This window comes from Melanerpes formicivorus, unplaced genomic scaffold (assembly GCF_026170545.1).
Source record: "Melanerpes formicivorus ecotype bairdi unplaced genomic scaffold, bMelFor1.0.p_v2 SCAF_101, whole genome shotgun sequence".
In the NCBI taxonomy this organism is placed as follows: Eukaryota; Metazoa; Chordata; class Aves; order Piciformes; family Picidae; genus Melanerpes; species Melanerpes formicivorus.
The window spans coordinates 368,520-385,726 of record NW_027142453.1 but is presented as its reverse complement, the minus strand read 5'-3'; the positions used below and the strand labels follow the sequence as shown (position 1 = coordinate 385,726).

At 48.6% G+C, this 17,207-nt stretch overlaps 1 protein-coding gene across 2 annotated transcripts in view; it reads left to right on the top strand.

Annotated features, from left to right (window-relative positions):
- SUGT1 (SGT1 homolog, MIS12 kinetochore complex assembly cochaperone) overlaps positions 1-17,207 on the top strand; it is a 54,357-nt gene that overhangs the window by 20,294 nt on the left and 16,856 nt on the right. Inside the window, exons 8-10 of one of the 2 annotated variants that reach the window (XM_068166494.1) lie at positions 2,254-2,288; positions 3,404-3,500; positions 6,204-6,311. In XM_068166494.1, coding sequence (XP_068022595.1) covers positions 2,254-2,288; positions 3,404-3,500; positions 6,204-6,311 — 240 coding nt within the window. The remainder of the gene's footprint in view (positions 1-2,253; positions 2,289-3,403; positions 3,501-6,203; positions 6,312-17,207) is intronic. The other variant, XM_068166495.1, reaches the window with a different exon arrangement.

Below are 17,207 nucleotides of genomic sequence, written 5' to 3'. Positions count from 1 at the left end.
CTACCAATCCACCAATGAAATTAGTTTAGACCTGTCTTGTTTATAAAACATTCGGCCATGGTGTCCCTTTGTTAAAGGCACCGCCTCAAATGGTCACATTAAGCTAGAGCCTGCTTTTAAGCTGCAGTGACTTCTTATATTTTTCAGGCCTTAAAAGTAGTCTCTTCTATTTCATGAAATTCTGAAGCATTTGCCTTTTCTCCTGAATACATGTTTTTTTTTATTTGAGACCAAGGTTGCAAAGTCTGAACCCTGAAAGCTCTTGAGAATGGCCTACAAAGCAGACAGTTACTGTACACTTGCTGAAGTAAAACTGAACTTCTTGGCTTGCATTCTGTGGCCTCATTTACAGATTAACCAACTCTCCCTGTCATTATGAACTTGCTTGTGACTGCTAGAAAGTAACTTTCCAAGTGGTTTATGCAGCCTTTTTTTTTGGCTGTGACTTGTTCAGCTTCCAGTTTCCTGTTCTTATTGGAAGTCTTCAGAAGTGCTGGAGTTGTCCCCCTCTTCCTACCCCCTTTTTTTTTTTTTCCCTTGGGACAAATAAAAGTAAATGTAATTAACATTGAGTGCTCTGCTCCCTCTAACAGTTATTTCCATTTTCTACATTTTAAGAATAAGGCAGAGGAGGAGAGAGCACAGAAAACATGGAGGGTGTATGTAAAGACAAATCTTACAGTTAAAAGCTTTTCAAGTTTTAAAAGTTACACCTTGAGTTCTCAGATATGTTTTGGGTTTCTTTCATGACTCCTCCATTAGCAATGTAGCCATTGTATGTCTTTCAGGAATAGAATCAGACTTAGGCTTAGAATCTGGCCAGGCTTAGAATCAGACTTAGGCTGAGACTCAGGCTTGCATAGGCTGAGACTCAGGCTTGCATAGGCTGAGACTCAGGCTTGCATAGGCTGAGACTCAGGCTTGCATAGGCTGAGACTCAGGCTTGCATAGGCTGAGACTCAGGCTTGCATAGGCTGAGACTCAGGCTTGCATAGGCTGAGACTCAGGCTTGCATAGGCTGAGACTCAGGCTTGCATAGGCTGAGACTCAGGCTTGCATAGGCTGAGACTCAGGCTTGCATAGGCTGAGACTCAGGCTTGCATAGGCTGAGACTCAGGCTTGCATAGGCTGAGACTCAGGCTTGCATAGGCTGAGACTCAGGCTTGCATAGGCTGAGACTCAGGCTTGCATAGGCTGAGACTCAGGCTTGCATAGGCTGAGACTCAGGCTTGCATAGGCTGAGACTCAGGCTTGCATAGGCTGAGACTCAGGCTTGCATAGGCTGAGACTCAGGCTTGCATAGGCTGAGACTCAGGCTTGCATAGGCTGAGACTCAGGCTTGCATAGGCTGAGACTCAGGCTTGCATAGGCTGAGACTCAGGCTTGCATAGGCTGAGACTCAGGCTTGCATAGGCTGAGACTCAGGCTTGCATAGGCTGAGACTCAGGCTTGCATAGGCTGAGACTCAGGCTTGCATAGGCTGAGACTCAGGCCTGCATAGGCTGAGACTCAGGCCTGCATAGGCTGAGACTCAGGCCTGCTTAGGCTGAGACTCAGGCCTGCTTAGGCTGAGACTCAGGCCTGCTTAGGCTGAGACTCAGGCCTGCTTAGGCTGAGACTCAGGCCTGCTTAGGCTGAGACTCAGGCCTGCTTAGGCTGAGACTCAGGCCTGCTTAGGCTGAGACTCAGGCCTGCTTAGGCTGAGACTCAGGCCTGCTTAGGCTGAGACTCAGGCCTGCTTAGGCTGAGACTCAGGCCTGCTTAGGCTGAGACTCAGGCCTGCTTAGGCTGAGACTCAGGCCTGCTTAGGCTGAGACTCAGGCCTGCTTAGGCTGAGACTCAGGCCTGCTTAGGCTGAGACTCAGGCCTGCTTAGGCTGAGACTCAGGCCTGCTTAGGCTGAGACTACAATTAGAATTAGTCTAGAACAGAATTAACCAGGTTGGAAGAGCCCTTGGAGATCATAGTTCTTATCCAGGAACAAAAATGAATTAAAGCTGAACCTTCTGTTGTTCATAAAAGGTCTGAAATACATACTCTGAACACTTAGTGAGAATGGAAAGGTTTTGGTTCTTAATCTGGGATGACGAGGAGAGCAGTGAAGAGCTTCACCTGTAAGCTAATGATCATCCATAGATCAAGTAAAGGGGAGCAATCAGTGTGCCAATGATTTAGTGTCTTTGAAACGTGCTTCACGGTGTGCTTTCACTTATGCTGACATCATTTTCTTTCCGACGGCATGTGCTTCAACTAGAACACACAGCAGCAACCTCTGCCACCAAAGATCAAGTAAGTTGACTTCAGCTTTCCTGTGAGAATTCAAATAATTGACCTGTAACTGTTCTTTGACTTGGGAATTGGAGAAGCAAGCTAATGACTCCAGAAATTCTTTTGGGTGGACTTTATAAATATGGCAGTCCAGCTGAAGTGTGGCTTAACTGTCACCACTTCAGTTCAGACTGAATTGTGCTTTCAGAAGGTAATTCCTCACTGTGAGAGCGGGAAATGGAGTAAGCATTTGGGCTTTTGTTTCCAGTTCTCATGCTGAGCTTAGTTCAAAGACTGCCTGATGGTCTAATATGTAGGTAATGCTTTTGAGATACGCTTTTAAGATCCTGAAGTAGTGTGTCCAGTTCTGGGCCCCTCAGTTTAGGAAGGAGGTTGACTTGTTAGAACATGTCCAGAGAAGGGCAACGAAGTTGGTGAGGGGTTTGGAACACAAGCCCTGTGAGGAAAGACTGAGGGAGCTGGGGTTGCTTAGCCTGGAGAAGAGGAGACTCAAGGGAGACCTTCTTGCTCTCTACAACTACCTGAATGGAGGTTGTAGACAGGCGGAGGTTGGTCTCTTCTCCCAGGCAGCCAGCACCAGAACAAGAGGACACAGTCTGAGGCTGCACCAGGGGAGGTTTAAGTTGGATGTGAGGAAGAAGTTCTATACAGAGAGAATGATTGCCCATTGGAATGGACTGCCTGGGGAGGTGGTGGAGTCGCTGTCATTGGAGGTGTTCAGGAGGAGACTTGCTGGGGTGCTTGGTGCCATGGGTTAGTTGTTTGGGTGGGTTGGATTGGTTGCTGGGTTGGACGCGATGATCTTGAAGGTCTCTTCCAACCTGGTTGGGTTTATTCTAAGTAAAAGGTGCCATTTAATTTATCAATGGCAAGCAATATTATGAATTGGCTAAGAAAATTACCTGCTTTTATATGCTTCCTGGTGAGGAAAAGATTTTGTCCTGTAACTACTTATCTTGTCATCTAATTTTGTATGTCTTCTCTCTCACATTAAACTGTGAAACTACACAATGTACTGTTGGCAGCTTTTCGTAATATTCCCTGTATTTCTTTTCCATCAGATTTTCCTCTCTTTTTCTTTTCTTTTTTAATTTCTCTCCTTGTTTCTTTTTTAGATATGACTGGTACCAAACAGAATCTCAAGTCATCGTGACCATAATGATCAAGAATGCGCGGAAGGATGACGTTAGTGTGCAGTTCTCAGAGAAAGAGGTGATTCATATTGCTTATTGATATGCATCCCTAGGCTCCCTAATATGTAGTGATTAAAACAGTGAACATTATCTGCTGCAGCAGCATGAAGACAGCAGTACAGGTGGTCTTGTGTCTGAAGGAGCTGGGGTTGTTTAGCCTGGAGAAGAGGAGGCTCAGGGGAGACCTTCTCGCTGTCTAAAGCTACCTGAAGGGATGTTGTAGCCAGGCAGAGGTTGGTCTCTTCTTCCAGGCAACCAGCACCTGAACAAGAGGACACAGTCTCAAGCTGCACCAGGGGAGGTTTTAGGCTGGATGTTGGGAAGAAGTTCTTCCCAGAAAGAGTGATTGCCCATTGGAATGGGCTGCTCAGGGAGGTGGTGGAGTTGCCATCACTGGAACTGTTAGAAGAGACTGGATGAGGCACTTGGTGCCATGGTTTAGTTGATTAAGTTGATTTAGTTGATTAGTTGGCTGGCTGAGGCTGTGGCCAGCCTGATATAGTGTGGGGTGTCCCTGGCCATGGCAGGGGGGTTGGAACTAGATGATCCTTGTGGTCCCTTCCAACCCTGACTGATAGTATGATTAGATGGTATTGGGTGATAGGTTGGACTCGATGATCTCTGAGCTCTTTTCCAACCTGGTTAATTCTATTCTAATATTCTGATGGCTTTTTTTGAAGGACAGTCATGCTGTATGTGTGTATATGCTCCATTCACTGGAATAGGATCCAGTGCCACAGCAGCATCCATAGGACTTATACACATGCGTAGCGTAGTGCGTATGCTGCCAAGGGAGCATCTGCGTTTCAGCTGCCTGTGTTTGGAGGGGTGGGAGAAGTGATCCAGGCTTAAAATGAGTATGCATGCATCTGGATAGGAATGGCAGAGACAAGGTATTCTAAAATAGTAATAAATAAATACTTTCTTGCTTTAGGACAGTTACAGACAAAGAATGAACGTTGATGGCTGGGGCTTTCTGGCTCTTAGCTTCACTGAAGTGAATAGAGTAGAATAGAGTACAGTAGAGTAGAATAGAGTAGAATAGAAGAGACTTAACCAGGTTGGAACAGACCTTTGACATCATCAAGTCCAATCTCTCACCCAACACCATCTAATCAACTAAACCATGGCACCAAGTGCCTCATCCAGTCTCTTCCTAAACACCTCCAGTGATAGTGACTCCACCACCTCCCAGGGCCGCACATTCCAATGGCCAATCACTCTTTCTGGGAAGAACTTCCTAACACCCAGCCTAAACCTCCTCTGGCACAGCTTGGGACTGTACCCTCCTGTAATGGCAGAAAAGCATATACTTCAAGGAAGTTCAGTAACCTTTCTCATAATACCATGTGGTAGCCATGATGTTCAAGTTTAATTTAGCTGCAAATACTGCTAACCAAGCTTACTCACAACTGAGCTGATATTTTGTGAACTACCAGATGTACTTGGTGGTTTCTGCTTGCTTTAGGTTGTTACAATTGCTTGAGTGCTTGACACATAGCTTGTGTGTATTAGAAGGGGACATAGCTGTGGGAGAGCAACACAGAGGGGCCTCGACCGACTGGACAGATGGGCAGAGTCCAATGGGATGGCATTCAACAAGTCCAAGTGCCGAGTGCTGCACAACAACCCCATGCAGAGCTACAGGCTGGGGTCAGAGTGGCTGGAGAGCTGCCAAACAGAGAGGGACCTGGGGGTGCTGATCGACAGCCGCCTGAATATGAGCCAGCAGTGTGCCCAGGTGGCCAAGAATGCCAATGGCATCCTGGCCTGCATTAGGAATAGTGTGGCCAGCAGGAGCAGGGAAGTCATTGTGCCCTGTACTCTGCATTGGTTAGGCCACACCTTGAGTGCTGTGTCCAGTTCTGGGCCCCTCAGTTTAGGAAGGACATTGAGACACTTGAACGTGTCCAGAGAAGGGCAACAAGGCTGGTGAGAGGCCTTGAGCACAGCCCTGTGAGGAGAGGCTGAGGGAGCTGGGGTTGTTTAGCCTGGAGAAGAGGAGGCTCAGAGGTGACCTCATTGCCCTCTACAACTACCTGAAAGGTGGTTGTGGCTGGGAGGGGGTTGGTCTCTTCTCCCAGGCAACCAGCACCAGAACAAGGGGACACAGTCTCAAGCTGCACCAGGGGAGGTTTAGACTCGAGGTGAGGAGGAAGTTCTTCACCGTGCGAGTCATTTGTCATTGGAATGTGCTGCCCAGGGAGGTGGTGGAGTCTCCATCCCTGGAGGCATTCAAGAGGAGTTTGGACATGGCACTTGGTGCCATGGTCTAGTCATGGGGTCTGTGTTGATAGGTTGGACTTGATGATCCTCGAGGTCCTTTCAAACCTAAGTTATGCTGTGATACTGTGATACATAGCATCTTGTTTTCCTGTTCCATGATTACTGTGTTGATAATTTGATTGTCATATAATTCTTTCCCCCAAAAAAACCCACAGCTCAAGCTGACAAGATAATAAATAGGCTTTTTGAGTACTTGCTGGCCAAGAGTTGAAATCTCCTGCTCATTTTCTAGTATGCTTTAGCAACACCTTGTTCAATAATGCAGTAGTGCAATGGCCTTGTCTGAAATTCTGACACCTGGTGCTTTTAAGTACCCTCGTGAAGGGTCATTAATTTAATCACTATTTAATCAATATTAGTGCCCAATGACAGTCCTCTTTTTGGAAATGGAAAACTGCCCTCAAAGATGACCAGAGGTGTTTTCACTTGTGAACAGATGAATGCATCAGTGAGGCTTCCAGCAGGTGAAGACTACAACTTGAAGCTCGCTCTTCGTCACTCGATAGTGCCGGAGCAAAGTACGTTCAAAGTGCTTTCAACCAAGGTGAGCTGCTTAAAGTGTAAATTGTTTCTCTGACTGTGTACCTGATGTTGAAAACATTTCTGCTCTATTGTCTCTCTGCAGCAGTCATAATGCCTTGCTTTCCATATAGAAATGCTTTTTCTGTTTTGAAGGTGCCTTTCAGCTAGTGGGAGGCTTTCTGTACATGGACAAATTCAGAAGCAGTAATACGATTATTGAAGTGCAAATGGCAGTTCTGTTGAGGATGATTTTGCTTGTGCTGTAGAGAAAAGATGCTGGTCTTCACTCTTAAAATTCACATATTAGAATAGGAGCACCTTTCTGCTAAACTTTGAGGGGCAAATATTAACCTTGTGAAACATTGTTATCTTCCTGTGCCTGGAAAAGAAAAAGTCAGACTTCATAGTATCATAGTATCAGTCAGGGTTGGAAGGGACCACAAGGATCAGCTAGTTCCAACCCCCCTGCCATGGGCAGGGACACCCCACACTAGATCAGGCTGGCCAGAGCCTCATCCAGCCTGGTGTTAAACATCTCCAGGGATGGGATGGGATGGGATGGAATGGAATAGAATAGACCAGACCAGACCACGTTGGAAGAGACCTTCAAGATCATCACGTTCAACCTCACCTAATCAACTAAACCATGCAACCAAGCACCCTATCAAGTTTTCTCCTCAACATCTCCAATGATGGTGCCTCCATCACCTCCCTGGGCAGCCCACTCCAATGGGCAATCACTCTCTCTATGTAGAACTTCTTCCTAACCTCCAGTCTAAACCTCCCCTGGTGCAGCTTGAGGCTGTGTCCTCTTGTTCTGGTGCTGGTTGCCTAGGAGAAGAGACCAACCTACACCTGTCTACAACCTCCCTTAAGGGAATTGTAGAAGGCAGTAAGGTCACCCCTACTAGGTCTCCTCTACTCCAGGCTAAGCAAGCTGAGCTCCCTCATTCTGTCTTCATAGGGCTTGTGTTCCAAGTCAAGGTCCTCAACCACCTCCCTGGACAACCTATTCCAGGGCTTCACCACTCTCGTGGGGAAGAACTTCCTCCTCACCTCCAGCCTCAATCTCCCCACCTCCAGCTTCATTCCATTCCCCCTAGTCCTATCACTACCTGACATCCTGAGAAGTCCCTCCCCAGCCTTCCTGTAGGCCCCCTTCAGATACTGGAAGGCCACAATGAGGTCACCTGGGAGCCTTCTCTTCTGCAGACTGAACAGCCCCAACTCTTTCAGTCTGTCCTCATAGCAGAGGTGCTCCAGCCCTCTGCTCATCCTTGTGGCCCTATTTCAGTGCTGAAATATTCTTTACCCTTTCAGGACTTCTTGCCTGGTAAAGGTTGGCCATATGGTTAACTGTTCTTGGCTTTTCAAGACAGTGTATTCCATGCTGTTCCTGGAAATAGTACTTGCTTGCAGACATTTGAAAAGCACATGGCATGGGAGGGAATGCTTCTTGCTCAACTTTTGTTTCTTCTGTGCTATGGATATGGAAAATTAAGAAACTGATCAGTGGCTGGATGGAGGCCTCGTACCTGGAGGAATTCAAGTCAGACTTGGGGCTCTCACTAATCAGACCTAAAGATGTCCCTACTCAATGGACAGGATGACCTTTGGTGGTCCCTTCCAGCCCAGTACATGCTATGATCATGGTCTGCCATAACATGTGGCTGTCAATGGCTCCATGTCCCAGTGGAGGCCAGGGACAAGCAGAGTCCCTCAGGGATCAGTCCTGGGACCAGGCTTGTTCACCATCTTTGTGGGTGCCATGGACAGTGGCACTGAGTGCACCCTCAGCAAGTTTGCTGATGACACCAAGCTGTGTGGTGCAGCAGACACGCTGGAGGGAAGGGAGGCCATCCAGAGGGACCTTGACAGGCTGGAGAGGTGGGCACAAGCCAACCTCAGGAGGTTCAACAAGACCAAGGGTCCTGAATCTGGGTCAAGGCAATCCCAGGCACAAATGCAGGCTGGGCAGTGAGTGGCTGGAAAGCAGCCCTGAGGAGAGAGACTTGGGGGTGCTGGTGGAGGAGAAGCTCAACATGAGCTCTCAGTGTGCACTTGCAGCCCGCAAAGCCAATCAGATCCTGGGCTGCATCAGGAGAAGTGTGGCCAGCAGGTCAAGGGAGGTGATTCTCCCTCTCTGCTCAGCTCTGGGGAGACCCCACCTGGAGTACTGCCTCCAGTTCTGGAGCCCCTATTCCAAGAGGGATCTGGACATGCTAGAACGTGTCCAGAGAAGGGCCACAAGGATGAATCAGAGGGCTGGAGCACCTCTCCTATGAGGACAGACTGAAGGAGTTGGGGCTGTTCAGTCTGGAGAAGAGAAGGCTCCCAGGTGACCTAATTGTGGCCTTCCAGTATCTGAAGGGGGCTACAGGAAGGCTGGGGAGGGACTTCTCAGGCTTTCAGTTAGTGATAGGACTAGGGGGAATGGAATGAAGCTGGAGGTGGGGAGATTCAGGCTGGAGGTGAGGAGGAGGTTCTTCCCCATGAGAGTGGTGAATCCCTGGAATGGGTTGTCCGGGGTGGTGGTTGGGGCCCCGGCCCCGTCCCTGGAGGTGTTTAAGCCCAGGCTGGATGAGGCTCTGTCCAGCCTGATCTAGTGTGGGGTGTCCCTGCCCATGGCAGAGGGGTTGGAACTAGATGATCCTTGTGGTCCCTTCCAACCCTGACTGTTTCTATGATGTACTTTTGGTAGAACACATAGACAGATCCATTCTTTGTCCATAGAGCCATGCCAGAATCTCTGTAGCAGGAATGTGGTGTTGATTCTTTCCTTATGTTTCAGCAGTGGTTCTTCAGAGCTTCTTGAAATCCCTTTGTGTTCTCATGTTCCATTTCACCTGTTCCCTTCTCAGGAAGGTGCCTGTAGTATTTATTACATCATTTCAGTGGAGAGGGACTTCAGGATAGCAAGAGAGGATTGCCACAGAATGTTGGTTTAAGTTTTCCACTTCATGCTAAGAAAGCTGTGCAGGTTATATAACTGAGCCACGTGAGCTCTTGCACCGTGGGAGAGAACCAGAGTGCTCAAAGGATGTAGAAAATCTGTTAGTCCATTAGTATTTGTAGCAATTTGTGTGGATTCGGCATGGAGTTTGACAGGAGTAGTAGGTGTGAGGTCTTACTTGCTTTATGTTGCTGTCTCTCTTGTGTTACACTTCTCATTTAGAATAGAATAGAATGGACCAGGTTGGAAGAGACCTTCAGGATCATTGTGTCCAACCTGTCATCCAACACCACCTAATCAACTAACCCATGCAACCAAGCACCCTGTCAAGTCTCCTCCTGAACACCTCCAGTGATGGTGACTCCACCACCTCCCCAGGCAGCCCATTCCAATGGGCAATCACTCTCTCTGTATAGAACTTCCTCCTGACCTCCAGCCTGAACCTCCCCTGGTGCAGCCTGAGACTGTGTCCTCTTGTTCTGGTGCTGGGTGCCTGGGAGAAGAGACCAGCCTCTGCCTGTCTACAGTCCCCCTTCAGGTATTTGTAGACAGCAATAAGGTCACCCCTGAACCTCCTCCTCTCCAGGCTAAGCAAGCCCAGCTCCCTCAGCCTCTCCTCATAGGGCTTGTGTTCCAAGCCCCTCGCCAACTTTGTTGCCCTTCTCTGGACTCACTCCAGCAAGTCAATCTCCTTCCTAAACTGAGGGGCCCAGAACTGGACATAGTACTCAAGGTGTGGCCTAACCAGTGCAGTGTACAGGGGCACAATGATCTCCCTGCTCCTGCTGGACGCACTGTTCTTAATGCAGGGCAGGATGCCATTGGCCCTCCTGGCTGCCTGGGCACACTGCAGGCTCATGTTCATCCTACCATCAACCAGTACCCCCAGGTCCCTCTCTACCTGGCCGCTCTCCAGCCACTCTGACCCCAGCCTGTAGCTCTGCATGGGGTTGTTGTGGCCAATGTGCAGAACCCGGCACTTGGATGTGTTCAGTCTCCTGCCCTTGGACTCTGCCCATCTGTCCAGCCTGTCGAGGTCCCTCTGCAGAGCCTCTCTACCCTCCAGCAGATCAACTCCTGCCCCCAGCTTGGTGTCATCAGCAAGCTTTTATGATTACTTCTGTAAAGCATTTGTGTGCTGCTGAGCACTGTTGACATGAACTTCGTTTCTCTACACTCCCAGGTCCAGCCTGGTTTAATCTTTGGAATAATCAGTAACAGCCTAGGGACTGGCTTAGGCTGAGTTTCCTCAAGTGATGTGACAGCTTGAGTTACGTTCAGGCAGTGTCTGAATGGTAAATATTTTGCATTTATTATCGAATGTTGCTGTGCCTCTTTGATTCTGAGAGAATCTTGTTGAGGTGAAGCAGGGTGAGAGAGATCACAGGAGATTTTTCTAACAGCAGAAGCCAGTGCTTCAACATGTTCTTCTGTTTGCAGAAAAAACAGTTTAAGGACATCTGTGAAGGAATAAAAGTTAGATGATGCCCCAGCTAGTTCTGGTTCCAACCAGCAGATGGAGTCTGTCTGAGGGAAAAAAAAACCTGCAAAAGCAGAGCTGTGCTAAGCCTGCAAAGACTTCTTTAAAGGCTTAAAATATTTTACTTTGAAAAACATGAAGAGCTTTAGGGGGATGGTGCAGCCTTAGTGTTTGAATGCCAGAGATTCATGTTTCTTAATTTCATATATGTACTTTGTTCTCATGAGTGGTATGGGAAATGCAGAATTAGTACTTTGAATTAGTGATCCTACTGCTTAGAACTTCTCAAACCCTTTACAAATTCCTCTGTACCATTTACATGAAGCCCTTGTGGTAAGGACTTCTAAAGAAAGACATCACCTCATTATCTTCCCAATTTTATGAACTTCTCTCATCATGCTCTGTTCAGTCTGGAGAAGAGAAGGCTCCGAGGTGACCTCATTGTGGCCTTCCAGTATCTGAAGGGGGCCTACAAGAAGGCTGAGGAGGGACAAGAACAGTTAACCATATGGCCAACCTTTACCAGGCAAGAAGTCCTGAAAGGGTAGAGAATATTTCAACACTGAAATAGGGCCACGAGGATGAGCAGAGGGCTGGAGCACCTCTCTTGTGAGGACAGACTGAAGGAGTTGGGGCTGTTCAGTCTGGAGAAGAGAAGGCTCCCAGGTGACCTCATTGTGGCCTTCCAGTATCTGAAGGGGGCCTACAGGAAGGCTGGGGAAGGACTTCTCAGGCTCTCAGGGAGTGATAGGACTAAGGGGAATGGAATGAAGCTGGATGTGGGGAGATTGAGGCTGGATGTGAGGAGGAAGTTCTTCCCCATGAGAGTGGTGAAGCCCTGGAATGTGTTGTCCAGGGAGGTGGTTGAGGCCCCATCCCTGGAGGTGTTTAAACCCAGGCTGGCTGAGGCACTGGCCAGCCTGATCTAGTGTGCAGGGGCCCAGTGCAGGGGGGTTGGAACTAGCTGATCCTTGTGGTCCCTTCCAACCCTGCCTGATACTATGATTAATGTCTCTGTGGGTTAGGAACAGATCTGTTCTTGTGGATTAACCATTTCAGAGAAGAAAGACTGCATGTGTTCACACTGCTTTCTTTTCACTGCTGCTTTGCATGTGCAAGCCACATAACCATTGGCATCGTGACATTTTCACTGGTCTTTCCAATAGCATGAGGAAACACAGGAGGAAAGAATGGAACATATGGACAGATTATGTAGTGGGTAGCTCAGGTTTCCTGCTAACTTCATGAAGCTCATAAACATAATGGGTAGGGGATGTAACAACAGCGCCGTGTGCTCTTGGTAACTAAGGGAAACTGGAGAGGGATTTCTCAGTGCTGCTTGAAATTCAACATCACTTGGCAAATGCAAAGGAATGAAAGTCAAGATACAAATTCAGCAGAAGAAAGTGTCCCTAATTGTGTTTGCAGCATTAGAGATTCTAACATAAGGGCAAAGAGCCACAGAGAATTACTCTGGGATTGGTTTATTTGGGGAATGTTAACAGTGGTGAAGAATGCAATTGATACCTTAAGAGTTGGTTCTTTCCTAGCAATGAAATAGAAATCATACCTTGTAATCAATCCCTGCTGTGTCTAGTTCTGAGATAGAAAGTCCCTGTTTGGAGAAGACCAGATCTAGCAAATGGTGCAGAGGTAGAATAGGGGTAAGTATTGAAACTGTTTCTGTATCACAGTATAACTAAGGTTGGACGAGACCTCGAGGATCATTGAGTCCAACCTATCAACACAGACCTCCTGACTAGACCATGGCACCAAGTGCCACGTCCTTTCCACTCTTGAACACCTCCAGGGATGGTGACTCAACCACCTTCCTGGGCAGCCCATTCCAGTGATGAACAACTCTCTTAGTGAAGAACTTTCTTCTCACCTCGAGTCTAAACCTCCCCTGGCGCAGCTTGAGACTGTGTTCTCTTGTTCTGGTGCTGGTTGCCTGGGAGAAGAGACCAACCCCTTCCTGGCTACAATCTCCCTTCAGGTAGTTGTAGAGGGCAATGAGGTCACCCCTGAGCCTCCTCTTCTCCAGGCTAAACAATCCCAGCTCCCTCAGCCTCTCCTCACAGGGCTTGTGCTCAAGGCCTCTCCCCAGCCTCCTTGCTCTTCTCTAGACATGTTCAAGAGTCTCAATGTCCTTCTTACACTGAGGGGCCCAGAGCAGAAGTAAACTAGTGTGCATAATTGGCAGACTTTTGACTTAAAGCTGTGAGATAGAAAGCACTTGACACCAAATCAAGAACAGCATAATGTGTGGATAAAGTCCAGTTTTGAGAGAACACCTTCATTTCTTTATGCATTGTAAAGGATTGGTTGATGGGTTGGATGCGATGATCTTGAAGGTCTCTTCCAACCTGGTTTATTCTATTCTGTTCTGTTCTATTCTCTGGTCGATGGTAGGCTGAACATGAGCCAGCAGTGTGCCCAGGTGGCAAAGAGGGCCAATGGCATCCTGGCCTGTATCAGGAACAGTGTGGCCAGCAGGAGCAGGGAGGTCATTGTGCCCCTGTACACTGCACTGGTTATGTCACACCTTGAGTCCTGTGTCCAGTTCTGGGCCCCTCAGCTTAGGAAAGATGTTGAGTTGCTGCAGCATGTCCAGAGAAGGACAACAAAGCTGGGGAAGGGTTTGGAATGCAAGCCCTATGAGGAGAGGCTGAGGGAGCTGGGGTTGATTAGCCTGGAGAAGTGTGGAGGCTTAGGGGAGACCTTCTTGCTCTCTACATCTGCCAGAAGGGAGGTTGTAGACAAGTGGAGGCTGGTCTCTTCTCCCAGGCAACCAGCACCAGAACAAGAGAACACAGACTCATGCTGTGCCAGGGGAGGTTTAGGCTGGATGTTAGGAAGAAATTCTTCATAGAGAGAGTGATTGCCCATTGGAATGGACTGCCTGGGGAGGTAGTGGAGTCACCATCACTGGAGGTATTTAGGAGGGGAGACTTGATAGGGTGCTTGGTTTAGTTGATTAGGTGGTGTTGGATGCCGGGTTGGATGCCATCATCTTGAAGGTCTCTTCCAACCTGGTCTGGTCTGGTCTGGTCTGGTCTGGTCTGGTCTATTCTATTCTATTCTGTTCTATTCTATTCTATTCTATTCTATTCTCTACTTCTCAGGAGTTTTACATGGCTCTGTTTTACTGCCACACCTAGAGCCATTTTGTTTTACTTAATTCAGAAGTTTGTTACTTAATAGAGATCACTACCTTCAAATTCTACTTTGGTTGATTATGGTTCCTGTTCACATTTAGTCATATGTTACTTGCAGTTGCCTGGTGGTGGTCAGCACATAATTCTAGTGCTCTTAGGCCTCAACTTGATGTTTTTGTGAGAAAATGCTGTGTCCAGCTGTGTTGAGCTCTCCTCTTGAAGGAATTGCTGCATATGCAATATCCTGATGATTTTGTTTATGTTTTTTTAATGTGAACAGCCCAACTAGATCAATTGATGTTACTGGTTACACTTGCTCATCAAAGACTAGTAATCTGATCAAGCAAAAAGGAACAGCAGCTCCAAAACACACAATGTAAATTCAAGGTTTGTGTCATACAAATGGAAGGTGCTCTGGTCTTTGTATCTAGAACGACTTTGTTGCAGTAAGTAGGATTTATCATAGTATCAGTCAGCGCTGGAAGGGACCACAAGGATCATCTAGTTCCAACCCCCCTGCCATGGGCAGGGACACCCCACACTACATCAGCCTGGCCAGAGCCTCATCCAGCCTGGGCTTAAACACCTCCAGGGACGGGGCCTCAACCACCTCCCTGGACAACCCATTCCAGGGTTTCACCACTCTCATGGGGAAGAACCTCCTCCCCACCTCCAGCTTCATTCCATTCCCCCTAGTCCTATCACTGTCTGAGATCCTGAGAAGTCCTTCCCCAGCCTTCCTGTAGGCCCACTTCAGATACCGGAAGGCCACAATTAGGTCACCTCAGAGCCTTCTCTTCTGCAGACTGAACAGCCCCAACTCCTTCAGTCTGTCCTCATAGGAGAGGTGCTCCAGCCCTCTGATCATCCTCCTGGCCCTTCTCTGGACACGTTCCAGCACCTCCACATCCCTCTTGGAATAGGGGCTGCAGAACTGGATGCAGTACTCCAGTACCCCAGAGCTGAGTAGAAGGGGAGAATCCCCTCCCTTGACCTGCTGGCCACACTTCTGATGCAGCCCAGGATCTGATTGGCTTTCTGGGCTGCAAGTGCACACTGAGAGCTCCTGTTGAGCTTCTTGTCCACCAGCACCCCCAAGTCTCTCTCCTCAGGGCTGCTTTCCAGCCAGTCACTGCCCAGCCTGGGTTTGTGCCTGGGATTGCCTCCACCCAGATGCAAGACCCTGCCCTTGCTCTTGTTGAACCTCCTGAGGTTGGCTTGTGCCCACCTCTCCAGCCTGTCCAGGTCCCTCTGGATGGCCTCCCTTCCCTCCAGCGTGTCTGCTGCACCACACAGCTTGGTGTCATCAGCAAACTTGCTGAGGGTGCACTCAGTGCCACTGTCCATGTCCCCCACAAAGATGTTGAACAAGACAGGTCCCAGGAGTGATCCCTGAGGGACTCTGCTTGTCCCTGGCCTCCACTGGGACATGGAGCCATTGACAGCCACTCTTTGGGTGCGGCCATCAAGCCAGTTCCTTATCCATCTAGTGCTCCACCCATCAAACCCATGTGTCACCAGTTTGGAGACCAGGATGTGGTGCGGGACAGTGTCGAAGGCTTTGCTCAGGTCCAGGTAAATGACATCAGTTGCTTGCCCCTCATCTATTAATTTTGTCACCTGCTCATAGAAGGCCACCAGGTTGGTCAGGCAGGATTTGCCCTTGGCAAAGCCATGCTGACTGTTCCCAATCACCTCTTCACTATGCTTCTGAGTCAGTAGTGACTCCAGGAGGATCTGCTCCATGATCTTTCCGGGCACAGAGGTGAGACTGACTGGCCTGTAGTTCCCTGATTCCTCCTTACCCATTTTGAAAATGGGGGTGATGTTTCCCCTTTTCCAGTCTGGAAAATGCACGTTGCCTTCAGCTTTTAACAGGAGGCAGGAGGTACCCTTCGTGGTGGGACTTGTTTTTTCGCTTCTTTCCAGAAGAGGGAGCCAAAATGCAAAGGCTGGACCGAGTTTTCTCTTTGGAACTTGCTTGTGTGCAAGCACCCTTCAGCTCAGTGTGCATAACGTCATTGTGTTCCCTTTGTAAGAGGGAAAAGGCCTAAGTACTTAAAGTGAGTGACTAAAGATGTTTAAGACAAAACTAGCTGTTCCATCTCTGCCCAGAGAGTACCACAGTATAACTAAGGTTCGAAGAGACCTCGAGGATCATCGAGTCCAACCTGTCACCACAGACCTCATGACTACACCATGACACCAAGTGCCACATCCAGTCCCCTCTTGAATACCTCCAGGGACGGTGACTCCACCACCTCCCTGGGCAGCACATTCCAATGGCAAATGACTCTCTCGGTGAAGAACTTTCTCCTCACCTCGAGTCTAAACCTCCCCTGGCACAGCTTGAGACTGTGTCCCCTTGTTCTGGTGCTGGTTGCCTGGGAGAAGAGACAACCCCTTCCTGGCTACAACCTCCCTTCAGGTAGTTGTAGAGAGCAATGAGGTCACCCCTGAGCCTCCTCTTCTCCAGGCTAAACAATCCCAGCTCCCTCAGCCTCTCCTCATTGGGCTGTGCTCAAGACCTCTCCCCAGCCTTGTTTCCCTCCTCTGGACATGTTCAAGTGTCTCAATGTCCTTCCTAAACTGAGGGGCCCAGTATGACAGGGAAGCAGAAATACCCCAATAGTGTAAGGATTTGTAATGCTCTGAAACAGTTCTTTGTGCACAGTCAGCCTTCTTTCTTTTTCCCCTTATGTTCAGTGTATCAGGCAGTGTATTTAGAATTCCAGGGGAGTATGCTGCTGTGCTTTGTTGGAAACTTGTGTTGTGTGAGCAGTTTCTCTGGGCCTTCTGTTGCATTCTCAGTGGCTCAGGGTTTCCTTCTCCTTCAGCCTTAGAAGAATGAGGCTTAATATGTTCTTAGCGCATGCTTATGGACTTGAAGGAAACGTGAACTAGTGCTTTCTTGTTTTCTTCACAGTATCACAGTATAACTTAGGTTGGAAGAGACCTCGAGGATCATCGAGTCCAACCTACCAACACAGACCCCATGACTAGACCATGGCACCAAGTGCCACGTCCAATCCCCTCTTGAATGCTTCCAGGGATGGTGACTCCACCACCTCCCTGGGCAACACATTCCAATGGCGAACGACTCGCTCGGTGAAGAACTTTCTCCTTACCTCGAGTCTAAACCTCCCCTGGTGCAGCTTGAGACTGTGTCCTCTTGTTCTGGTGCTGGTTGCCTGAGAGAAGAGACCAACCCCTTCCCGGCCACAACCACCCCTCAGGTAGTTGTAGAGGGCAATGAGGTCACCCCTGAGCCTCCTCTTCTCCAGGCTAAACAACCCCAGCTCCCTCAGCCTCTCCTCACAGGGCTGT